A 26,350-nucleotide genomic window follows, 5' to 3' on the forward strand; every position below is an offset into this window, starting at 1 on the left:
AAGGGTGGAAGCTGGGAGACCAGTAAAGAGGCTAGAATGGAAATCCCAGGGAGGCGGGGGATGGTGGCTGGAACCAGCGTGGTAGCTATGTGGCGGCTCGCCTCTGATTCTTCGTGTAAAAAATGGAGTTTAGGATCCCTGCCCTGTGTGCAGCCCACAGCCTCAAGCCCCCATGGGGATGGAATGCCAGAAACCTCTGGCCAGCGCAGTAGCAGCCTGGAGAATACGGAAGATTGTGGGAGGATTGTGGAGCACATGGGCAGCTCCCTGCGCGTCCGGGCCCCTGGTGCCCACGAGAAAACCAAAACAGGTGCGTGCCCCGCGCCGCACGTCAGGAGGGCAAGACTCAGTGTAGGAAGGGGCTGTCCACTCGCTCTAGCTCCCCAGAGGCTGAACAGGGAGAATTGGGAAAAAGGACGCCTCCTCAGCGTCCTAGAACGTGTCCTCGGCACCCGGTATTGCATGCGCCCTAGTATGGGGCCGCTCCACTTGCGCAGGTGTTGGCAACATGCGGGGAGCGCCACGGCATGCCCCCCAGTGAGCCGACCCCCTCCCCCAACTCTGCCCCCTTTGTCTCGCTGGCCCCTACTCCCTCTGTCTGCCTGTCTGTCCCGTCCCAGGTTCAGCGCGCACGGCCCTGCCGGGGTCCCTCTGGCGGTTGCCGTAGCCTCGCGGCCCGACCAGGGGCTCCCAAGAGGAGAAAAAATCATGAATGAAATGGATGCGCTGCTCCCACTCCTCCGCCCTCCCTGTCCGGGCAACCTTGGCATGGGGACGACGACTGCGGAGACTCCACGCAGAGTTGCTCGGGAGAGGGAGGCACCTGAGATGAGGTCAGAGGTTAAGGGTCTGTGATCCGTCCCCCTTCGTGCCCCAGGAGCAGCCTGCTCTCCCGGTCCCCCGCCCCGCCAGCCCTGCGCAATTCCCGGCGAGCGGCGCAAGCCCGCCCGGGGGCGGGGCGGAGCCGGGGCTGGGGGTTGCCAAACCCACCCGGCGGCTGCGCCGGCGACTCTGCAGCTGAAGCGCATTTGGTGAAGCGGTCGGGCGAGGGAGCGCGCACGGAGCGCGGGACGGAGCGCCAAGCGGACGGACCGAAGGACGGACGCCCCCGCACACGCAGACGCACAGAGCTCGGCGCGGCTCCCGTCGCACACACACTGGCACAGACACAAGCAGGGACACACGCAGACACACGCACACTCGCGCGCGCACATCCTCCCGCCAGCCTGCCCGCCTGCTCGCCGGCGCCCGGAGCCCGCTCTGGCCGGTAAGTGCGGCGCCTCCGTCTGCGCCTTTGTGTGCGGAGCCGGAAAGTGGAGGGTGCGGGTCCCTCCTTCGGGCGGCCCGCAACTGACACCTTCTCCAGCCTTCCGGGCCGAGGAGCCGGCGCCCGCCCCCGCCACGCCCCCGTGGGGCTCTGGGCGCCCCCATGCTGGGGGAGGGGTCCCCCACGCAGAGGAGGGGGCTTGGCGCTTGGTAGCGGGAGGGAGCGGCAGCCACTCCCCACGAAGCCCGTGCGCGGTTCCGGGGAATCGGGATAGTGGTTTGGGGTCTGAGCCTCTGCGGCCGGCGGAAGCTGGTGCGCCGCTTTGGGCTGCATCGCCTCTCCAGAGCCTGAAGCCCCTGAGGGAGATTGGAAATCGCCGCTAGCCTTCTGGCCTCTAAGGCGCGGCTCCCAGCCTTCCCATCGCTTCGCCTCCACCGACCCTTTAGCTTTAGCCTCCCGCGTCCCACCCTCCCCTAGAATAAAAGCTTAGCGCGCTCCCCTCCCCCAGCATGCTGCTTGTTTCTGGATGAGGCCCAGCTCCTGCAAAACCGGAGATTGCCCGGGTCAGAGCCTTGGGAGGCTTACCTTATCAAGGATCACAGGGCTTAGAAGATCAGGGTCAGACGATTCCTGGAAACTTATTCAACCTTCTCATCTTACAGATGGGGAAACTGAGGCCCAGTAAGGTGGCTGGACCAAGGTCACCGGAGAGTTAGTGGTAAAGCTTTCATTAGAATCTAGGGTTCCTGGTTTTCATACTCATGATCCCCTCCTACACAACTAGATCCCACCCACATTGAAGCCCCAGAACCCCAAAATTCACCTGAGTGTACCACGAAAGTGTGTAATTCCAGCCCTGCCCCACTTGGAGGGGCAGGTGCCATTCATTTGCTATCTTCCCTACCTATTGTACCAAAAAAAGGAGAGAGGGGGCTTTAATTTGCTTCCTTCAACCTCAAAGGAGAGCTCTCATGTCTCTTACGCAAACACTCACACACTCCGGGTTTGGGATTCGTTTGGGAGAATGAAGAAGCCCAGAACCTGAGATCAGATTCCCAGGCGTTAGTCCTGATCCACCCAGGACACACTGAGCCTGAGTGTCCTCAGTTGGACCAGGTGATGTGGCATCCCAGGATTCGTCCTCTTCTCCACTGTGTCCTGACTGCGTGCCCTCCCGGTCACCCTTCCCTCCCCCTTGAGGGCCAGACCTTCTACTCCAAACAGGCCCCTTTAGTCATCCCTTTGCCGAGGTCCCCACCTCTTTCTCCTTGGGGCTTGTTAAGGGCAGCCTATTGGTGCTGCTGACAAAGCTGCTGGGGAAGCTTGAATTACAATCACACCAGGCTCGGGTGGTTTCTCAGCGCATGGCTCCCTCAAGGGCAGCCAGGTGTCCCCAGAGCTGAGCCTGATGCCTGGTGCAGAGAGGGTGCCCCGAGAGGTGTGTTGAAGGAGTACAAGCATAGACGGATGGTGAAGGGATGGAGTCAGTCACCTTGGAGGAGACTCTGGATGGAATAGTTGGCAAGGAGGGCAGTGTTCAGTCTCCAGGCAACTGAGGTTCTGGTCTCAATAACTTCCTTTTTTTATTTTATTTCCATAGATTTTTGGAGAACAGGTGGTATTTGGTTTCATGAGTAAATTCTTTAACGGTGATTTGTGAGAATTTGGTGCACCCATCACCCAGAGTATACACTGAACCCAATGTGTAGTCTTTTATCCCTCATCCGCCTCCCACCTTTCCCCCAAGTCCCCAAAGTCCATTGTATCATTCTCATGCCTTTGCATCCCATAGCTTAGCTCTCACTTATGAGTGAGAACATACAATGTTTGGTTTTCCGTTCCTGAGTTACTTCACTTAGAATCATAGTCTCCAGTTCCATCGAGAACTTCCTTTTTGAGGGGGGTGAGCAGCTCATCATGGAGGTGAGCCAGGGTGGCCAAGTGGCAGAACTTCAGGGGCTGCCACTGACAGTGTACTCCATGTAGATGGCATTGGCTATGAAGTTTACACAGACTTCATAATGAATGGTGGCCCCTGGGTTTTTGCCATGTAGGGATTTCTGCCTTGAGAGTGAAGGGATCTGGATTCCAGGCCCAGTCTCTTCCTCACTGGCTGTACAGTGTCAGTATATAACCCTTCTGGGTCTCAATTTCTCCATCCAAAAAAATAACATCATTGGATTGATGATGTTGTGAACTCTTTGGCGGTGGGGTGGGAGCACGTATTTATATAACTGCTATGGGCTTCTTTTGCTCTATGAAGGAATAATTTCTGACTCAAGAATGATGTATGTAGAGTACTTAGTACAGTCCCTAGCACATAGAAAATGCCCAGGAATTGGTAGCTAGTAATTCCACTAGGACCCCAGCTTTGTGGATATACCCTATACTTCTTCCTTTCTTCAGATCATCCAAGGACATGGGATTCTTAAGGCCTCAAAGTCCTCCTCCCTCAAAAAATCCCTTTCCCCCTGACCTATTCCTGGACTTCAGGCTCAGCCAGCATAAAACATCCATGAAAACTCCCTAGGAGGAGCAACACTTTTGTTTTTTCAACATTTTGTACGTTAGCATGATAGAATTTCATAATTAATTTGTATGTAGTGTCAAAAGCTCTTCCTATACTCTGTCACTTACTCTTCATAACACATACATGACATCAATAGTAATAGTGTTATCATCCCCATTTTACAGATAGGGAAATTAAGGCTTGGATTTTCACTTATCTAAGGGTGCATACTTCAAAAGTCTCAGATCCAGAGAGCTAGGCCTCCAGCTCAGATGATCTGACTCCAGATTCTGAACTCTTTCTTCTGTGTCATATTGCCTGTCCTTTCCCAAGACTTGCCCTAAAAGAGAGGCGGATAACCCCTTAAAAACAGTTGAAAGAGGAATTTTATTCTCCTCGCAGGTCAGTAACGGCTTTTTGGAGAAGCCAAGTAGCATTTAAACTGGGTGAATGATTTGTACATTAGAAGAAAGGAAAAAAACTATTTCAAGGAGTGGAAACAGCATGAGCAGAGGATGGACAGCAATGGGGACTTCTAGGATATATACAGAAACTGGAAAGCAGTTCATTCCCACTGGAGCAAAAAGAATAAAAGAAGGGACTTGAGAAGGAAGGTTGGGTAAGGGGATGGAGGTTGTTGGGGGGACATTGACTGCCAAGCTAAGGAGTTGGGAGTCTTTAGTTTTTGAGTGGGGGAGAAACATAATCAAACCATAACATGATGAAACTCACTCTGGCTACCCCTTGGAGAACAGATTGGATGAAGAGAGCCTGCGGGCCGGAAGCCAAGGTAGGAAATGATGACAATGGTTTAGGTGAGAGATAAAGAGAGTATGGACTGGGGGTGGTTGTAAGAATGGTTAGAAAAAGGAGTTGATGCAAGAGGCCACAGTGTCACTAAAATTGGTAACTGATTGGATATAAGCACTAGCAGGAGGGAGGAATAAGTGATGGCAAGGCTTTGAGACTGAATGGCCAAGGATGTCATTCACAGACACAGCCCAATAGGAGGAGGAGTGGGAGGCTTAGGAGTAGGGGCTATGAATCCACCAGGGACCATAATGAGCCCTCCTGTAAAGCTGGTTCATCAAGCACCCTAAACTATCAAGAACTAGTTCATTCATTCATTTATTCTCCGAATACATATAAACATCTGTTACATGCCAGGTTGTTCTAACCCCTAGGGATACATTGCTAAAAAGATGAACTTCCTCCCCAAGCTCTACCAGGGGAGACAGAAAATAAAACAAAGATAAAATTGTTCAGGTGATGAGCAGTGCTTTGGAGAAAAATAAAGTAGGATGAGGTATGACTGGGAGGAAGAATGGAGAAAGAGATCTGCCTTTAAATAGAATTGTCTTTGAGGAGGTGATATTTGAACAAAAACCTGAATGAAGAGGAGACGTGGGGAATAGCATTCTAAAAAAAGGAGACCACAGGTGCAGAGGCCCTGGGGTAACAATAGCTTGGTGTCTTCAAGGAACCTGAAGTGTAGCTGTAAGAGATAGACAAAGGGGGAAAGTGATAAGGAAAAAGATGAGAGAGTGGGCAGAGCCAATCATGTAAGGGCCTATAGACCTGAAGAATGAGAAGCTGCATGATGTTAATGAATCTAAGAGAACACATATCCTATTCACCTTATATTCTTTGTGCCTAGCAAACCAAGCCTGGCCCTTCACAGTAAATAATTGTTGAATGAGTGAATGAATGAATGAATGAATGAATGTTGGAAATGACCATTTATGAGTGAGACTGCATATCTTAGACTTATATGAACCAATAAATAAAGATATTATACTATAGTAAGGGTATAGTAAGCTGTACTATGATCAAAATAATAAACCTCGATAACTTGAATTCTGTGTTGTCGCTCAAGTATGAAAATTTAAGTGAAGTCTGCATATTTTATTCAGTATGGCTTGATATTATAAACACTGCTGTTGACTAAGACGAAATAGTAAAACATACCTGAAATGACTGTAAAACAATGAAAATAACATTTTTGGTCTTTCTTCATCCTCCTCCCAGCACAAATATACATCCTTCTGGCTTCATTTCAAATTTTCTCTTGCACTCTCAACCATTTCCTTCATAGAGGTTTTAAGGAAACTCATCTCTAACACAAAGACCCATATTTGCAGGATAAGATGCTATCATCTCCAGTAAATTGACAGATTCCCAAAAAGAGAAGGCAGTGGGGAGGGAGAAATTATTTATAGACATATAAATGCTTCAGGCACCTAATCAATTGTTGAAATGGATCTGTAGGTGGAGATGGGAAAACTGGCTGGACCATGTGAGGGGCTAGGTGACATGCAGGCTCAGTCTTAGAATCACAGGATCTCTGGACCCCCTGGTCCAGATTCCATCTGAAGCCACAGGTCTGTCACCTGTAACCTGTAGGAGGTAGAAACTCAGGTCATCTCAAGGGAAAAAAAAAACCTAAAACTAGAAACTCTTTTCTCTTTTAAGCAGTGTTATTACCAAAAGGCTCTTCCTTATCTTAGGGGATTGTGGAAAATAAGATTCCCCCCATTCTAGGCCGGGTGCGGTGGCTCACGCCTGTAATCCCAGCACTTTGAGAGGCCGAGGCGGGTGGATCACGAGGTCAGGAGATCAAGACCATCCTGACTAACATGGTGAAACCCCGTCCCTACTAAAAATACAAAAAATTAGCCGGGCGCCATGGCAGGTGCCTGTAGTCCCAGCTACTCGGGAGGCTGAGGCAGGAGAATGGCATGAACCCAGGAGGTGGAGCTTGCAGTGAGCCAAGATAGAGCCACTGCAGTCCGGCCTGGGCAAAAGAGCGAGACTCCATCAAAAAAAAAAAAAGATTCCCCCCATTCTTTAACATCATCTCCATCTTTTCTGCATCTGGTGAGATGTGGAACGAGCATCGTGGCCACCGGTGTCTGGCAAAATGCAGAAATTTCCAAACTCTTAGACTGAGAAAAGCTTTTCCCACTGTGCTGCAGCACATGGAACAGAAGCCACCCTCTTTCCTTTGTCCCCGTTGAAGCAAGCGTGACTCAAGTTTCTATACCTGGGGTGTAGCATGTTGGATGAGGAGGGGATCCCCTCACACCAGATGCGGGAGATCCACTGTTTGCAGATTTGTAAGGGAACAAGCATCATGGGAATTCCTAACTTTGGGCTAATGTAAGGGATAAACTGTTCACAGCCAAATTTCCTGGTTAGTCCAATAGCAAAATAAAGACCTTAAATTGCCCTCCTTTTTTGTGGTGAGGTAGTTGGTTGGAGTCATTAGAGAGACACACCAAGTCCCGAAGTGTCTTTCTGAAGAGTCGACATGAAACACCCCCTCACCTCCCATTCCTCTGCAGGCCTTCCGGGAGGGATTTGTGGGCCTCAGTGGTGGCAGCATATGGGCATCTGGAATCAATTCTGAAGATTCTTGCAAAACTAACAATGTGTATATTTCATCATCTGCCTAAAGGTGTTGTCTGGTATAAATTATAAATTACAGGGTGAAAATAACCATACTCCATGCTAGAGAGCAAACATAAGATGAACCATCATTTTATATGCCCTATTCTATGTTTTCTGTAGATCTGTATTTTGTAATAGTTGAAATTAGTCCACATATAGGTTTATAGCCTGCATTTTTCACTTAACATTTTGTCATGACTTCTCTGTTTATACTTGGTTGGCTGACCCCTACTTTATTTAACTGTGTCTTTATTGTTGCACGTAGTCAATAACGAGCATCTCCAGGCACATAGCTTTTCCATCTCAGAGTCTCAAAGCATCCATCTGAAGCACCCTCAAGAGATATGATGGGATCAAGGTGGTTAAAGAGGGGTGCAAGGAAAAGAACATGTTGGGCCCCGGCGTCTGGAGTAGAAAAAGAATAGGGAGCTTGGTGCGGTGGCTCACGCCTGTAATCCCAGCTCTTTGGGAGGCTGAGGCAGGGGATCATTTGAGGTCAGGAGTTTGAGACCAGCCTGGCCAACACGGTGAAACTCTGTCTCTGGTAAAAATATAAAAAAATTAGCTAGGCATGGTGGCACACACCTGTAGCCCCTCCTACTCAGGAGGCTGAGGCACGAGAATTGCTTGAACCCAGGAGGCAGAGGTTGCAGTGAGCCAAGATAGCGCCACTGCACTCCAGCCTGGGTGACAGAGCGAGACCCTGTCTCAAAAGAAAAAAAGAAAAAGAAGAGGGAACCCAAGAGTTGGAACCAAGGAGAGGATGGAGAGGAAGATAGATCATGGGCCAGGGGGTCAAGGTCACAGAGCCCTAGGGGTGGCAGAGGGGCATGCAGCTCTGTCAGATTTCAGAGGGAAGTCTGTCCTTCCAGTGTTTTGTTTGTTTGGTGTGGGAGGCTTTTATTAAATTGTGGTAAAATACACATAACACGAAATTTACTATTTTAACCAATTTTAAGTGTATAATTTTATGGCGTTAAGTATATTTACAGTGTTATACAACCATCACCACTGTCCATGTCCAGAATCTTTTTATCTTCCCAGACTGAATTGCTATACTCATTAAATACTAATTCCTCATTCCCATCTCCCCCAGCCCCTGGTGACCTCCATTCTACTTTCTGTCTCCATAAGTTCACCTATTCTAGGTACCTCGTGTAAGTGGCATCATGTTTGTCTTTTTTCGTCTAGCTTCTTTCACTTAGCCTAATGTTTTCAAGGGTCATCTCTGTTGTATCATATATCAGAATCTCATTTATTTTCAAAGCTGAATATATTGCATTGTATGGATATACCACATTGTTTAGCCATTCATCTGTTTCCACCTTTTGGCTATTGTGAATAATATGGCTATGAACATTGGTGTGCCAGGATCTGTTTGAGTCCCCGCTTTCAACTCTTTGGGGTATATACCTAGCAGTGGAATTGCTGGATCGTATGGTCATTCTGTGTTTAACTTTTTGAGAGGTGCAGGGTGCATTTTTTAAAAAGGATTTTTGTGTGCCCAGTATGAAGACCACTGAGTGAAGTCTTAGGAATAGAGAGTCCAGGAAGAAGCTGTTAATTTAAAAACTAAATGTTGTTTGGGTTCTGCATGGCCATGGAGGTAACAGAGAAGAGAGAAGAGGGAACAGAATACAAATGAGTCTGACTCCGTTTCTGAAGAGTTGTTGTGATTTAGAGGCATTGTGGGTGGAAAAAGAAAGCTCTCAGGAGAGATCTTAGTGGGTGGAATTGATTCAAGCATGCAAGTATTTACTGTACCAGGCACTGTGGTGGACACAAGGCCCTCAGCAATCAACACGACCACAAGGACCCTGCCCGCAAGGAGCTTAATGTCTAGTGGAGGTGCCAGAGGAGTCACCTGGCAACAGTGGTCTGTATTGATGCATTCTAGGCTCATCATAAGCTCTCACTCTTACTGAGTGCTTACTACATTATCTCAATCTTGGTGACAGTTCAGTGAAGACAGTTTCTGTTATCCTCAATTTGCAGGTGAGGAAACAGCTTGAGTAACTCTGTTTCAGGTACGCACAGCAAGTAAGAGTCAGAGCCAGAATTCAAACCTAGGCAGTGACTGTGTAGGGCTGTGGGCTGCCTGTAGGGCTAACTGTAGGGCTGTGAGAACACAGGAGAGACACCTGCCCAGGATGGAGGTCAGAGAAGGCTTTCCGAAGGCAGGGGTCAGGTGACTATTTTCATGCAAGTCAGCTGTGTTCTTCTTTAGCCCATGATGTAAAACAGTGCTTTTCTATAGTAGCAGCAGTAGCATTCAGCCCTGCTTCCAGGGACTCTAGACACTCAGGGAGACCCCCTCACTGAGACTCCACTTCAGAGGAAGATGATCACTTTTATCATCCTTGCTGCTTATGAGGCAGGGAGGCTGGGGTTGAGGCATTGCCATTTCCCAGTGCCATCTGCTGCCTCTGCTACTTCCCTAGCTGGTCAGCATCTGAGGTGCCTCAGAGGGACCTCCTGGGGCCCCTCCGGGGTAGCATCAGGCCAGTGGGCTAAGAGTTAGGCAAATACGAGGCCTAGGAGTGGCAGTGAAGATCATATGTCCACCTTCTGTGCCACATCACTGTCCCAAGATACTCCCACCACCACAGAGCCCTGTCTTACCAAAATACAGATGTGGCCAAGTCTCTGGTGTTTCCATCCTTTTGTGGCTCCCCGTGGCTTGCAGCCGTATTTCTCAACAGGGACCTACTGGCCTTTGGGTGGGAGAGTTCTTTGATGTAAAAGCATCCCTGGCCCCATCTCCTATATATTTGCCTGTAGCACCCTTCAGTCATTATAACAACCAAAAATGCTCACACATGTTCTTCAGGTTTACTTTACAAGCCATCCAATGTATAGATCTTAAGTGTTCTGTTCAGTGCATTTTGACAACTGCATGAGCTCATATAACCATCACCAAGAGCAAGACTCAGAAGATTTCCATCACCCCCAAAAGTTCAGAGATAACGATTATTCCCATTTCTATTATTGTAGATGGATTTTGTCTGTTCCTAATCGTCATATAAGTGGAATCATATAGTATGTGCTCTTTTGTGTCATGAAATAGTTTTTAGGAAGCCAGATGCAGTGGCTCATACCTGTAACCCCAGCACTTTGGGAGGCCAAGACGGGCGGATCACCTGAGGTCAGGAGTTCGAGACCAGCCTGGCCAACATGGTGAAATCCCATCTCTACTAAAAATACAAAAATTAGCTGGGCATGGTGGCACACACCTGTAGTCCCAGCTACTCGGGAGGCTGAGGCAGGAGAATCCCTGGAACCTGGGAGATGGAGGTTGCAGTGAGCCGAGATCGTGCCACTGCACTCACGCCTGGGTGACAGAACGAGACTCCGTCTCCAAAAAAAAAAAAAAAAGAAAAAAGACATAGTTTTTGAGATCCATCCATGTTGTCATGTTTTCCCCACTAACCCCCAATACACACACAGATTTCTAAATGTCAACTAGCATGGCAATACCTGCCTCTGTCCCCCTGAGAAAAAATGGCCTGTGAGTCAAAGTTAGTGTGTCTTAGGCTGATGCATAAAGCCCTCTGCTGTGTGACAAGAGTCCCTCTTATGTCTACTCTGTGGCTACACTGAGGTGCCTTGTCTGCCTGGCATACCTTGTGCTTTCACCTCTCCGGGCCTTTGCCCTGCAGTGTTCCCTGCCTGGAATGTCCTCCCTGTATCTGGTGAACTCCTGCTTGTCCTTCGGGTCTCTTCTGTGCAGCTTCCCAGACTCTGTTTTTGTGCCCTCCTGAGTGCTCCCATAAGACAGCCTCAGTGGGCCTTTAATGCATTTCTCACTCAACTCACTAGGCTGAATGCTGGGTGGAGGGCAGGGACTGGCTCTTAGTTATCTGTGTGTCCCCCAAGGCTCAGTACAGAGCCTGATAGTAAAGAAATTGATATAAGATTATAGTAAGATTATCTCAGAGACAAACTGGGTTTAAAAAATGCAAAATGTATTCTGAACCACCCTCTGGAGCTAATAAAGGTGGGGCTGGGCACAGTGGCTCATGCCTGTAATCCCAGCACCAGGCCGAGGCGGGTGGATCACTTGAGGTCCGGAGTTTGACACCACCCTAGCCAATATGGTGAAACCCCATCTCTACTAAAAATACAAAAACTAGCCAGACGTGGTGGCAGGCTCCTGTAGTCCCAGCTACTTGGGAGGCTGAGGCAGGAGAATTGATTAAACCCAGGAGGCGGAGGCTGCAGTGAGCCTAGATCGCACCACTGCACTCCAGCCTGGGTGACAGAGGAAGACTCCATCTCAAAAAAAAAAAAAAAAAAAAAAAAAAAAAAAGTGGTCAAAAAAAGACAGTCTGATCTCTGGCTACAGATGATAAATGTAAACTGACTTCCTGCCGGTGAGGCAGAGACCTCCATCCCTTCCCCAGAGGACCTAGCATCATGGGAAGTGGCATGGATGAGTGCAAAGTAGCGAAGCTCAGGTAGTCAAGGGGGGCGGGGGGTGGGGGTGGGGCGGCAAAGATCAGAGTCAATCTCGGAAGGCTGCCTGGAGGAGGTGAGTTCCAAAGGTTTTCAAAGAGGTCTCTGTGTCGAGCCTAGGAGTTGCATAATCAGAGTGTGAGAGCCTGATTCAAGGCCACCTGGATCATGGGCCTGAGCTGTCCTCTCATGACCCTGGTACTGAGTGTCATGCAGCAGCCCTTCCCTCCTCCTTCATTCCTTTCCACTCATGTCTTTCTTCTTTTTCTCCCACTCGGTCTTTCCTTCCCATCTTCCTTCCAAATCTGAGTGTAAAGGAAAGAGCTGGACCTGCCTTCCATGTTTTTTTCTCCTCTGCACTGGGCTTTCTGTCATGGGGGATAAAGAGGGAGTTTTATCCCTTGCCCCTTCTCAGCCTGTGAAGTTTACAGAAGCCAAAGTTATGGAAAAGAAAGCCAGGGAGCAGCCCAGGACAGGGCTGTTTCCAAGTCACAAAAAATGCTGGGGGAAGGATTGAGCCAGAGGAGAGGTCAACACACCCTAGACTCACTAGGGAGGTTTCCTGGAGGAGACCTGGGCTGACATGGGCCTTGGAAGGGTAGGAAACCACAGCACAAAGAGGAGGAGCAGGAAGGCCTTTCCTGGCCAGGCCTGAGTACAGAAGTGTTAAATTAGGCGGGAGGCAGGGGCCCTGGTGAGAAGCTGGAGCCCACAGCAGGGTGTGGCAGGAGCTAGGGGCCGCTCTAGGAGCTGAGAGACTAAGGCAGAAAAGCAGGAGGGAGCATGGCTGGGGCAGGCGATGTCATGGCAGAGGAGGATTTGGGAAATCCTGTGAAGTGGAGTTTCCAGTTCTTTTACCCACCCTTTCCTAGGGCTCTGGGTCTGACTTGGGGACCTGGAAACAGCCTGGAGCTCTCCAGAGGGCAGAGGAGGTTCTGCTGGGAAGACCCCTCTCATCCTCCAGCTGCTGTCACATGCATTGTTCTCATTAGCTCCAGGAACACCTGACAGAGCCTGAGAAAATAGGAAGCAGACCTTTGTAGCTGATGGCACTGCCTAGTACAAAGAGCAGGAGTGTCTCCTGTGTGAGGTTTACTTGGAGGGAGACAGGAAGTGAAGCTTCGAGCCAGGTCAGCAGGAATATGGAGAAGGAGGCCTGCCCAGGACTGCCAAGCTCTCCCTGTGTACAGCCCTCACTTCCCAGGCTTCATCACAACCCTGCAGCTCTCATCGCTGTCATGTTAAATGGGAGGAAATTGAGGCTCAGAGAGGTTAGGACACTGGCCCAAGGCCCCATGTGGAGAAAGTGGCAGAGCACAGCATTTTAGCCAGGTCTCTCTGCCTTTGAATTCATCCTTTTCCCGGAGGACCATGGTTGCCTTACAGTATGTGACCTCAGAATGGTCAGTCTGTCATGCTTTGAGGAATTCAGCCCGTGCTTGAGGACCTCTGTTGACAGCCTGCCCTGGGCCCAGGTTTCCAGCTGTCCACTGGCACAGGGCAAGGAGAGAATCAGCCATCCTTGGCCCAGGACCATGCCCCGTCCTGTGTTCTCCATTGGCCACCTGAGCAGGACCAGGGAGGCCATGTACCTGCTCTCATGTCAGTCCCTAACCTCTCTAAGTGCCTGTAGCTCCTGCAGAGTGAGATAATGATGTTTTCATGGGGTTGTCTCAAAGAGCCAATGAAATAAGGTACTGAGAAGCATGTGGCACACGGTAGGTATGCAGCTGTTATTTATTAAATTTGAATTCAAGAGGTCAGGCTCCTTTCAACCTTGACTCTTGGTCCCAACTGGGTATTTTTTCCTAGTTTACACTCTACTTTTTTTTTTCCTGGAAAAAGAGCCTCAAATCCAGCTAATGTTTCCAAACCCAGCCTCGCTGTGTCTTCCCCTCCAGGCCCTGATTCTGACTCAGTTAGACTCTTCCACCAAACCCAAAGATGCCGAGCTCTTCCCAGGTTGCCATGACCTGAGCCAGGCCTGAGCACAGAAGGGTTAAATCATGCTAGGGGTATGGGCCCTGATGAGAAGTTGGAGCTCACAGCAGGGTGTGGCAGGAGCTAGGGGCCCCTCTAGTTGCAGGTGGGAGCAGACTGAGCTCTGAACTTCAGCTTTCCCCTCTGTAAGTACATCCCAGCCCCGTGAGAAGGAGCCTTGTAAGCAATGAGGAGCAGAGCAGATGCCAGAAGGGATCATGATGGACCATCCGGAGCAAGGGATAGCTGCACGGGCAGCCCAGGCCCAGAGCAGCATGAGGGAAGTCCAGGGATGAAACCAGAGGCATGAAATAATGTGTGATGAGGGTGGGTGTGTAACCAACACAGGCTAGGCCAGAATTCTAGTTCCAGGGTGTATTAGACTGTCCTTGCATTGCTATAAAGAAATACAGCAATTTCGTTATAGCAATGCAAGAGACTGAGTAATTTATAAAGAAAAGAGGTTTAATTGGCACATGGCCAGGCTGTACAGGAAGCAGGGCACTGGTGTCTGCTTGGCTTCTAGGGAGGCCTCAGGAAGCTGACAATCAGAAGGCAAAGAGGGTGCAGGCACATCACACAGCGAAAGCAGGAAAAAGAGTGAGTTGAGAGAGGTGCCACCTGCTTTTAAAAGACCAGATCTTGTGAGAACTCTCATCAGGACAGCACAAGCCATGCGGGATCTGCCTCCATGACCCACCAGGCCCCACCTCCAACACCGGGGATTACAATTCAAAATGAGATCTGGGTAGGGACAAATATCCAAACTGTATCACAGAGGGAGAAGGGAGAGCTGCAAGAGTGGACAAGGCCTAATACTAGAAGGCAGAGACTGCCCATCAGAGCAGAAGGCCAGTTGCTGGGGTTGGGTCAGTGTCCAAGCCAGATGAGGGACAGTGAGACTGAGTTAAAACTCTTAACAGTAATATTGGCTAACACAGAGCATACAACGTGCCATGTGCTCTTCTAAGAGCTTCAGGTTTACTCCTCACAACAGTATTTTGAATTAGGTCCTACTGCTGATCTATTTTAAAGATGAAGAAACTGAGGCACAGATTGAGCAAAACTCTGGACCTCTGCTAAGACTGGCAGCATGACTCTTCACAATCATAGCTTGAAATCAGCCATGGTGAGAGCATTTACACCATGAAAACCGGCAGAGGGCACAAATAAAGGCTTTTCCTTCCTTCCTTTCTTCCTTTCTTTCTTTTCTTGACAGGGTCTCGCCCTGTCACGTGGGCTGAAATGCAGTGGTGTGATCATAGCTCTCTGCAACCTTGAAGTCTTGGGCTCAAGCGATCCTCCTGCCTCAGCCTGTTGAGTAGCTGGGACTACAGGTGTGTACCACCATGCCCCGCTCACATATTATTTTCTAGTGAGATGGGATCTCACTGTGTTACCCAGGCTGGTCTTGAACTCATGGCCCCAAGTGATCCTCTTGCTTCAGCCTCCTAAAATGCTGGAATTACAGGTGTGAGCCACCATGCCTGGCCTACATTATTCTTTTTTTAATTCCTGCATAATATTCTAGTTTACTTCATCTTGCTCCCAGTGATACAGCAGTTCAGGTCCAGTAAAGAGAAAGTTAAGAACCAGTTTACCAGCACTCTGCAAGATTCATCCCAGAGCCTTCATGGACCTTATCCATGGGAGGAGAAAAGTTATATTAACTGGGAAACAGGCAAAGCCTGAAACACAAGATGATGACAATTAACATTTTTAGGAGCTTCCTGGCCCTGTTCTACACATTTTCCATGCATCTCATGTAAAAACTTTGTGTGAAGATCAACATTCATTTAATCTCCATTATAACCCTCTGAAGTGTAGACACACTTATCCTTGCTTCACAGATGAAGAAACTGAGGCACAGAGAAGTCAAAGTCTTGCCCAAGATCAGGCAGCCAGTGGGGGAGCCTTGATTCATACTCGGGCAGTCCAGAGCCAAAGCCTATGTGTTTACTACTTTTATGGTGGTGTTTGTTTTGTTTGTTTTTGAATGGAGTCTCATTCTGTCGCCCAGGCTGGAGGGCAGTGGCGCGATCTTGGCTCACTGCAACTTCCGCCTCCCTGGTTCAAGTGATTCTCCTGCCTCAGCCTCCCAAGTAGCTGGGATTACAGGCGCCCACCACCACGCCCGGCTAATTTTGTATTTTTGTTAGAGACGGGGTTTCACCATGTTAGTCAGGCTGGTCTCAAACTTCTGACCTCAGGTGATCTGCCCACCTCGGCCTCCCAAAGTGCTGGGATTACAGGCATGAGCCACCGTGCCTGGCCCTTTATGGTGTTTTTAATGAGCCATTTGTAAATGCTCAAACATTACCCCACTTTTCTTTTTTTTTTTTTTTAACATTTGCCTGGTGCCAGATACAGTATTGGACATGGGAAACAGAAAAGTCCATATCAGATGCTGTAAACCTAGTGATTTAAATAAAGCCTGGGGTTGAGATAAACTGAGTTTGAAGCCTGGTTCTGCCACATGCCAACTATATGACCTTGAGCAGGTGACTTAGTCTCTCCAAGTCCCAATCTCCACGTGTAGGTGGAGGATGACTTTTTACCTCATACGGTTCTAGTGAGAAGTGAATGATGTCATACATGTGCAGTGCTTGGCACGACATCTAGCACACAATAAGCCTGTGATAAAAGGAAGCTCTGGTAATCATAGACCACAGGTTTATGTCCAGGTAGCTCTGTGTGAGGCAGGGAGACTGGCATCAACAGATAATGACCGTATGGAGGGGTAAGAACAGAAGACGGAGTACCCAGTTCTTTCTAAGGGAGTTGGGGAGGGTTCTGTTGAGGAGGTGACATTTGAACAGAGTCTTAAAAGGCAAATAAGAATTTTCCAAGCAGAGAAGGGAAAAGGGGGCTCTCCAGTGGAGGAAAAAGCGCATCCTAAAGCATTATAGGTAGCAGCAAGCATGTAACTGAACAGAAATACCAGAAGACGCCCACAAGAGGTGTGATCACACCTTTGCATTTGGGATTGCCTGTTTTCTCCCTGTAAATTAAACTGCATACCTGGGGGCAGGTGCAGGGAGAGGGAGCAGAATGCAATGTTTTCAGAGTCTTGGAGAACAGAGGATCAGAGCAGATAACCTTTGAACTCCAAAATCCTGCCTTTCTGTCTTTTGGGTCCCTGACCGCCGCACCATTTATAGTCAGGTAGGACCATCCACAGCATCAAATCACAGCCGAACCTGGACTCTGTTAATGATTGGCTCAGGCCGGACGCGCTTGAAGGTTGGGCTCCATGGACCGAGGCCTGTTTCCCTGATGCTGTGAGCGCCCTCTGCTGGTTCACTGCCGTTCCACCCTCTGCCTCGTTAAACCTGACAGGTCCGGAATTGAAGCCTGACCTCTAAGGAAAGGCCCTTAGAGGTCATCTCATTCAGGCCCTTTGGTTTTCATTTGGAGCTACTGAGATTCAGATAAGGGAAATGACTAGCCCAAGGTCACACAGTAGCCTGGGACTAGAGCCCATGGCTTCTGGGCCCTGGGCCAGTGAGTATATTCGTCACAGCACTGATGGAACACAGCTGCCACCATCACAGGCTGCCCACCCAAGCCAGCCTCCCAAACTTCCCATGCATACTAGCCTCCCAAGGCCTGCTCCCTGGCCTGCTGCTTCAAGTGGAGAAACCCGAGGTCATGGTCCAGCGCAGGACTTCCAGTGGTTCCTCTGGGGAGAACAGCAGTGATCCCAAGCAGGGACACAGGCACAGGGATCTCCCTCTTACTCCTTCACTCGTTCGCTTGGGTCACTTCACCCCCTGAGCCTTAGTTTTCTCATCTGTAAAAATGGGGATCATCACATGCTACTCACATAGATTTATGGTGAGGATTTTTTAAAAGAACATATAGAAAGCAACTGCCATGATGTGCAGTCTCTTCCTATTGTATTTGCAGAATATTTTTTCTTACCAAAAGCTAAAAAGTGAAAGAGAGGTTAGGAATGTGAGCAATGGGGGAAGCTCTGTGATGACTAGCTGTGTGGCCTTAGGCAGGTCACTTTACTTCTCTGAATTTCCATTTCCTCCTCTAGAAAATGCAGGGAATGTTAGTACGTTCCTCCAGGGGCTGCTGTGAGGACTGAATTTGCTAACACATGCAAGGCCCTGGAGCAGTTCTGGCCTGTGTGGCCCAGGTGCGGTAGTGCTAGCTGCCCTTTCTGTTGTGAAGATACCGTCATTGTTATCCTCTTCAGTCAGGGGCTAAGATGTTACTGAACAGGTGGCCCTAAGATTGCTTCTGCCCTTTTTCCTGCTTCCTTCCTCTCTCTGATCACCTCCTCCTGTTCCCTTCCATCTTCACCAACCTGACCATGAAATTTAAAAAGTGTAGATTTTAAAAAAGAAAGCCAGAGTGGCCCTGAGAAGAGGCTGGGAGGGTCCACAGAGTCTGAGCTGAATCACCGTGAATTTCTGACCCTCCACCCCAAAGATGTATTTAGGACAGAATGTGTTGGCTTCAGCCATGAGACCCTGGTCTCTCTCAATGCTGCCTACGTAGCTAGCCCCTGCTACTTTGGTCCCAGCAGGGTGGCCAAAGCCAGCAAAGAATCTGTGTATGTTTCTCCTGCTCCCATCCCACCCAATCTAGGAATTTGGCAGGATGGGGGCTCCTCAAATCTCCCTCCAGCCCCCTCCTCCTAAGAGTACAGGGGGAAGCTGGTAAATTCAGTTCATACTGGACCTTTGGACTGGACCACAGACACCTGCAGGCCCAACAACGCCTTTCTGTTGTCAGCGAGGGAGAGCACATGGTCCTGGGATGTCTCTCTTGTCCAAAGGCTGCCCCAGACAACTTGGCATTGTTCAAAGCCCTTTGCCGTTTCTAGAAGCTAGGTTCCTAGCCCTTTCCTGGGAGTTTATACATTGTCTACACCTGCTTCCCCACCACCACCACCCTCATTTCTCTTCTCTGCTGTGCCTTTGTTGGTTGTTTGCACAGGTCCTGAGCACCTGCTGTTCACCAGTCACCACAATAGTCAACATTCACCTTTCTCATTAACTGGTGATCTTCACCGCAATCCTGGTGGAAGGTATTGTCATCCGTGTTAGACATATGAGAAAAATTTAAGGCTCAGAATGATAAAGACACTTCCCCAGAGCCACACAGTTTGACTAGAGCAGAGTAAAGACCTGTCCCCAGGGAAGGCTTCCTAGAGCAATTCAAGATTAAGCTGGAGCTTAAAGTCTGAGTTGGATTTTAAGGAGGGGTGCAAAGAGGTGATGGCCTTCCAGGCAGGAGAGATAGCCTAAGCAAAGGGGTAAAGGGAAGGATGTCCTTCATGGTCACGGGGGTGATGAGGAGGCAGTTACGGTCTGAAATCAGAGTGACTGTTGCAGGTGGCCCAGCAAGGGGGCAGTCCCCACCTGCAGTCCCAGGCTAGGATGCCCCATCTCTTACCTGATTGCCACACCCACCTTTTAGTTGGTCTTCTGCCTCCCAAGCCAAGAATCTATTCTTGGAACTGGTTGATTTTTTTAATCCTTAATATCAGGTATGGAAGAAATGTCTCATTATGCTCCTTAAATGAAATTAGCCCAGACTTAGAGCTCCCCAGCATCCCTATCTGGTAGGAAATTCAATCCCAGTCATCACTGGAGTGACTCTAACCCACTGCTGTGACCCCCATGCCAGGGATGTTTCAAGGAAACCACACTGATTATAGCTGAGATACCCCAGCCCCACTGAAGAGCCCTTCTGGGTCTGCAGACTCTGTGCCTTCTGTAGGGAGGACGCCGTGTGGGGTGCAGCGGAAGCCCTGGAGGCTGAGATCCAGCCCTCTCTATGCACTCAGTGCCACCCACCCACACACCAAGCACCAGTCATGGAACTGAGGGGCTCTGTCACCTTCCCAGGCCCTGAGACCCCCTCCCCTTCCTCACACCCCCACCTCCCTGACCAAGAGACAACCCACCCCCAGGTGCTCCAGCTTTCAGAAAACAAAGACTGGAAGGATAGCTCCTCCAGGAACTTGACCTTTGGTCCTGCAGCCAAGCTGCCTCCCCCAAGGGAGTATAGGTCTGTCTTACCTCTCTGGAAAGAAGAGGAGGGATAAGGAAAAAAAATTCCAAGTGAGCGGTTCAGTAGATTGTCCCATCCCACACCACACCCCCTTTCCACACTCCCCTTTTAGGCTACATTTCTTTCTAGTCCTTGAATGTGTCCTGCTTTGTGTCAATTCCAGGCCCGTCCACATGCCCTCCTTCTACCTGGAGCATCCCACCCCCTCCTGTCTCATCCCACGGCCTCTCATCCCCACTCCTCTTTCACATCTCACCAGAGATAGCCCTTGCTGGGTACCAAACGTCTCCTGAGTCCTCTACTTCCTTAGGGGTCTGGCTGGCACTCCCAGGGCACCCTGCTCGTCTCCCCACACACGGGTCACCTGTGTTGCTATTGCCTTTTCTTCTTACCTACATCTCCCATGAGATGCTTGCCGTTCATTGTATTCCCAGGATCCCACACGTAGCCTGAACATAGCAGGTGTTTAGTAAACGGGTTGAACAAATGAATGGTCCAATCCCTGAATCAGACTCAAATGAAAAATGGAGACCTGTTGCCCGAGTCCCTCAGCAGGCTGGGCCTACCCTACACTTTTCATCTTCCCTTCCCTGGGGTCTCTGCCATGCCCACACCCACTTCTCCCATTCAGAGAAGAGCAGGGATGGAAGGGAAGTCATTTGTCTGGGCACATCCCAAGCAGAGAACACTCAGACCCTGTGTTTGGGATCCAGAACACTCAAGTTTGCAGTCTGCTCAGACGTGAGGACAGATGGCTGGACAGTGGACAGCTGGGCAAGGAGGGTAGGCAGCTTGGCAGGACGGAAATAGCAGTGAACTAAGCATTGGGAGTCCTGGGCTCAGAGCCTATTCATTCCACGAGTTTGCCGCACGCATCAGTCTGGGTTCTGCGGTTGCCAGCAACAGAAGAGGACTCTGAGTAACTTAGGCAGAAAAGGTATTTATTAGAAGGCTTTGGGGTATGATATAAATAACAGGTAACTGAGTTCTGATTCTGGGCTGTCTGTGTAGCAAGGGGCAAGCAGGGCACCAGGGGAGGAGAAAGGTGACTCCCAGAAGGAAATCAGGATTTTAACTACCTGAAAACAAATTGTTGGCACACTGTGTGACCTGAGACTAGTCACCTAATCTCTCTTTGCCCCATTTTCCCATCTGGATGATCTGAAGCTGCCCTCTCTCCTTCATTTATATCTCCAGCTTGCTTTTTGCTGAGAAAGCTTCCTGCCCTGGAAGATGGCACCCTTCCCCATCCAGACACCTTGGGAATGAATTATGAGGGAGCCAGGTGAGTGAGCGTTCACGCCGTCCCCCTGCAGCCCGCCCACTGAGGAGGCCAAGCCTTCTCCATCTGGATGCTCTGGGGCACATGACTCATTCTCATGAGGTGTTCAGCCTGATCATTCCTTTTCCATGAAACCAGCATGTCCTCTGCCCCTGCCTGCTGAACATGCTGATGAAAATCTGGATGGCATTTGGGCCTCTTCCTGGCTATGGTTTGGCCATCTTCTTTAATTGGGAGGCTCCTAGCTGGAGTCTGCCTTCCTAGAGCCCCTAAAGCTACCAACCCTGAGACCCTGCCACTACCCTGCATTTGGCCTTTAAGGTGTACATCAACAGGCTCAGGCCCTGTGCTATGCACCTGGGATGCAGAGGTGGTTGAGGGGGTGAGGATGCTCCAAAGTCGGAAGTTGGTGGGGGAGGCAGGTGCATAAACAGCTAACTATAGCAGCAGAACAAAGTAAGAGACAAAGGGACATATGAACCAGGTGTGTGGGGGAGCCCAGAAGTGGGAGGACGCAGTTCTTCCTGAGAGATCAGGGAGTGCTCCGTGGAAGACGCACCGCCTGAGTCGCACCTTGGAGAATGAGTAAGATTTGACAAAAGGGGAAAAGGATCTTCCAGGCTGAGGGAACAGCACAAACAAGGCTCGAAAGGAGGAATGGACAGGTTTGATTCAGCGAATAGAGATGTCAGGTGGGGTTGGAGCTTTAAGAGGGTGGTAGGAGCTCCATGTTGACCGTGAGGGGTGTTTACGGGGTACCAGGAGCACAAAGCCCAGGATAGAGGGCATGTCTGCCTGGGCTTGGCTCAGCCTCACACCCAGGAATCCTGGCTTCAGCATCCCAGTTCCCCCTTGTTCCTCACCCACCTTGGAAGCAGGCTCAGCCTCCCTGACTGGCTCAGCAAACCAGCCAGCTCTTTCTCTGCATGAGTCCTGGGCAAAGCTGGGACTTCATGTTAGGAGACTCCAGGATGTCTCCTAATATCACCCCCCATCCCCCACTCTACACCCCAGGCAGAGGGGCCGTGCCTTTGTTAGAACACTTCACCCAGCCCACGGCAGCATCTGTTCTGTATCTTCTGCACTTCTAGAAAATGGGGTGGGTGGTCTAGGCTGGATCTCCTGCACCCAGCACTGGTGGCGTAGCTGCACAACGCATTACCTTCACACATACGAACGAGCAGAGGAAGGTGATGACATTCAAGTTACAACGGGCTTAGAGTCTGACCACCATATTTTCATAAGTGAGGCCTCAGACCCAGAGCGCAGAAAGGATTGCCCAAAACCACAAGCGTGATAGGAGGAGAGTGGAAACAGAGCAGTTTGGTTCATAGGAGCACTACTCACAAATAGCCAAAAGGTGGAAACAACCCAAATGTTCAACTGATGAATAGTTAAATAAAACGTCGTCTATCCTACAGTAGAATATTATTCAGCCATGAAAAGAAATGAAGTACTGATGCATGCTACGGACTTGCTAAGTGCAAGAAGCCAAACACAAAAGGCTACATATTTTATGATTCCATTTATATGAAATATCCAGAATAGGCAAACCCATAGAGACAGAAAGCAGATAAGCAATTGCCGGGGGCTGGGGGGAGGAGGACAGGGAGTGACTCCTTAATGAGTACAGGATTTCCTTTTGGGATGACAAAAATATTCTGGAAGCAGATCATTATGATGGTTGTACAACATTATGAATGTATTAAGTGCCACTGAATTGTACCCTTTAAAATGGTCAAAATGTTGAATTTTATGCTGTGGGAATTTTAGCACAGTAAAAAGAGTAGTTTCAGACCAGATCAGACGCTACCAGCTGGGTCTAAAGTCCATTCCTTAAACGTAAGCTGCTGCTCCCCCACTTCCTGGTACAGACCTACCCAGCCAGACCAGGTGTGAGAGAGCCAGCATCACTCTCAGTGCAGGGAAGCCACAGGGAAGCCACATGATCAAGTGGAAGAGGGCTTCCCCGGCCCCGCCAGGAGGCAGGATTCCTGTCTTCTAGGCTGCTTCTTGCCCACGTGCCTCTGCTGAGGCCTAGCCCCCATCTGCTGCTCCATCCCACTGACCAGCCTACTTCTGATTGCACCAGATGTTCCATACATGTTGGGCCTCCATGCCTTGCTCTTTCTATTTGCTCTACCCAAGAAATCCTTTTCCCAACCCCTCATTCACCTAAAAACATATTTTAAAAACCAGCTCCTAGCTGGGCACGGTGGCTCACGCCTGTAATTCCAATACTTTGGGAGGCCGAGGCAAGCAAGATCACCTGAAGTCAGGAGTTTGAGACCAGCCTGACTAATATGGTGAAACCTCGTCTCTACTAAAAATACAAAAATTAGCCGGGCGTAGTGGCAGGCGCCTGGGAGGCTGAGGCAGGAGAATCACTTGAACCGGGGAGGCGGAGGTTGCAGTGAGCTGAGATAGCGCCACTGCACTCCAGCCTGGGCAACAGAGTGAGACTCCGTCTCAAAAATCAATTAATTAATCAATTTAAAAAAATTAAAACCGGCTCCTGTCTCCCCCTTGGAGAAGACTTCCTCTTCCCCTTGCCCTTCCCACAAATGAACACAGCCTTCCCCAGGGTGATCACATGCATACATCAATTAAAGCAGGCATCAGGGTACAGTCGTGTCTGCATGTCTGTCTCCCTGAGAAGACTGGGAGCCTGCAAGGGGGGACCTGGATTATTCATCACTGTATTCCTAGGGCAGCTCCAGGCCTTGTTCACAGGAGGTGCTCAGCACACGCCTGTTGAATGCAACGATGGCTTTGGGAAGCTGCTTTCACTCCGGGACGTCCTCCATCAGTGAAGTGGGGGCAGGCTGGGTGATTTCCAAGTCCCTTCATCCCTGGTGTTCTCTGGTTATAAGGGAAGCAGTGGTGGGGGCAGCCCAGCAAGTGGCTGCTGTTGTCACAGGCCAGTGTTCTGTTCCTGTTGCCTGGCTGATAGAAGTGGGGAAGGAGAGAGCAGGAGCCTTAGCAATCCAATAAAAGCAGCTATTTCTGCTCTTGGTGGGGAGGGAGGAAGGCAGCGCGCAGAGACTGGGTTCCCCATCCAGCCTGAATGGGCCATCTATTTCCTTTGGAAAGCTAATTAAACCCTCCTCTGGACAGCCTAAACACGCAGGCTGTGGCTGGGGTTGCCTGGAGTCCTTCGACTACAGGGAAGAGCAGCAGAGGCTCTTGCTCCATTTTCCTTTGCAGTCAAGAGGTGCTACTCGTTCTGCTTTTCTGGTTATGAAATTAGTCATTTTCTAGGAAGCTTATTTATAGAGTCCACTGCACACATGCAGCACTGAGCTATTCTGAACACAGCTTGGGGCCTGAGAGGCTTAAGGTGTGAAAGCAGGTGTGAGTCACACATGGGTCCCCTTCCAGAGGTATCTGGATACTGTGCCTTTCTGTACCCAGCCAGGGGTCAGCCCTCATGGGCTGCCATCCAGCTGGGTGCTCTTTAGGGTAAGGAAAGAACAAGTTTAGGATTGGAAGGTTGGGGGTGGGTGCTCTCAAACACAATCCCTGTGGCCACCACCAACTCAATATAAAATGTGGGGCAAGTCAGACCCCATCCTCTGCCTCAGTTTCTCCTCTGTAAAATGAGAGGCCTTCCAGATCTGTGATTCTCTGACTTCTGTGGACAACAGCTGTGGAGGAGAGCTCCCAGCTACTTAGCAAAGACCCGTCCACAAAGCAGCTCAGATGATGGCTGTGTTTGAGGTTCCTAATGTTTTCTCAAGAACGTCAGGTCAACATTTACTTATTCCATAAGTATTTATTTATTGAACATCCTACTATGAACTAGGCACTGTGCGAGGCTTTGAAGATACAATGGTAAATAGAAACAGTGGACCCTGCCTTCATGAAAGCCACAGTCTAATGATGGAGACAGATGTCGAGTAATGGCATATATTACAGTGACATTTCTAACTGTGTCAAGTGCATACCATGTGAGAGAAAAGCATGTGGAAGGCACTGTGAGGAAAGAGCCTTCCCAGTGTGGCTGGAGTGCAGAGGTCTGGTCAACAGGGACCAGACCACCCAACATCTAGTGAACTATGCCAAAGGATTTTTCTTTGTTCTAAGTACAATAAGGATGCCATGAAAATATTTTTTCAAGAAAGGTTCTGTGATAAACGTTGAGTTTTGAGGAATTGATTCTAGCTCCTCTCTTCTGGAGAAGAGTTCACCATGCCGCTTTCCATTGCCTGGGGCGGAGGGGACTTCCACATCCAGTTGTGCAGTTTACAAACTGCACAGATTTTCTATGCCATAAGCATTGGAGCCATGTGGAGAATGTTTTGGAGGCCAGCCTGAGTGGATGCCAGCAACCAGTTAAAATATTGCCACAGCAATCTAGGCAAGAGATGATGGTGGCTGGGACCAAGATGGGGAGGGAGAAATGTGGAGGGACTCCAGAGACATTTAAAGAATGCGCTTAAGGTTACCTTGAAGGAAGTGACCTCCTCTCTGCAGGAGTGCTGTGCTCTAGGACTTGTGATTCTCAGAGACCCTGGCAATTGGTTTGAGGAAAAAAATAAAATGATATAATGCCAGTTGAAAAAGAAGATATCAGAGAGAGAAGGGCCACCCTGAACCTGGCCTCTCTGCCCTTAATTATTTAAAATCTGGAGTTGGGCCTGAAACAGGCCCCAGGGCCAGTCAAAGAAGCAGGATAGCAGGACTTGAGGGCAGAGAAGCAGCTGAGCCTCTGGAATTCCTGGAAGTATGCTAGCAAGGCTATGTCAGAGGTTATTTTGGTTGCCAGTTTCAGAAATCACATCCCACTGGCGTAAGCTAAAATGTGGGGATCTATTGGGAGGATCCACGGCCATCTTAGGATCTTGATGGGCATATTGTCCAAGACTCAGTACAGATGGGAACAAGGCAGCTCTCAGGCCCTCAGCAGCAGGTCTTCTCTCCAGGGCACTGTGGCTACCATGATTCAGCACCAGCAAAATGCACCAGAATGCATTTTCAATGTGCAAGGGAGAGGATCTGATTGACCCAGCCTGGTTTGTGTGTCCAGCCTTGGATCAGTCATCAGCTACTGCCAAGGGTCAGAGACGTGAAAGGCAGACAAGGCCATTGGAGCCCACGCTGCATTTCAGGCCATTCCCAGGGTAGGGGAACCCCTGTGAGTCAAGTGGTTGCCCTCAAGATATGTCTACTCTCAAGATGCTTCATGGGGTCTAGCTGATCTCCAGCAACCTTTTTGCAGCTTATCAGGTAAAGGAGAAAAACTAGACCCCCATACTCTCCTATAAGGTGCCCTGATAGGCTAGAAAGAGGGTTCTCTGATTTCAGGAAGGAAACATTTAGACTATACAAAACATGTATATAACTGTTTTTTCTAGCTATTTCTGGAGAAGAG

The 26,350-nt window shown here is 49.5% G+C and overlaps 1 protein-coding gene across 7 annotated transcripts in view; it reads left to right on the forward strand.

Moving 5' to 3' along the window:
* Positions 1–775: 775 nt before the first annotated feature.
* PTPN5 (protein tyrosine phosphatase non-receptor type 5) overlaps positions 776–26,350 on the forward strand; it is a 64,546-nt gene continuing 38,971 nt past the window's right edge. Inside the window, exons 1-3 of one of the 7 annotated variants that reach the window (XM_054524602.2) lie at positions 776–1,267; positions 14,881–14,998; positions 20,892–20,979. In XM_054524602.2, the coding sequence (XP_054380577.1) occupies positions 20,960–20,979 (20 nt within the window). In that variant the 5' untranslated portion in view covers positions 776–1,267; positions 14,881–14,998; positions 20,892–20,959. The remainder of the gene's footprint in view (positions 1,268–14,880; positions 14,999–20,891; positions 20,980–26,350) is intronic. The other 6 variants (XM_054524604.2, XM_054524606.2, XM_054524608.2 and 3 more) reach the window with 6 other exon arrangements.

This window comes from Pongo abelii, chromosome 9, assembly GCF_028885655.2.
Source record: "Pongo abelii isolate AG06213 chromosome 9, NHGRI_mPonAbe1-v2.0_pri, whole genome shotgun sequence".
Taxonomy (NCBI): domain Eukaryota; kingdom Metazoa; phylum Chordata; class Mammalia; order Primates; family Hominidae; genus Pongo; species Pongo abelii.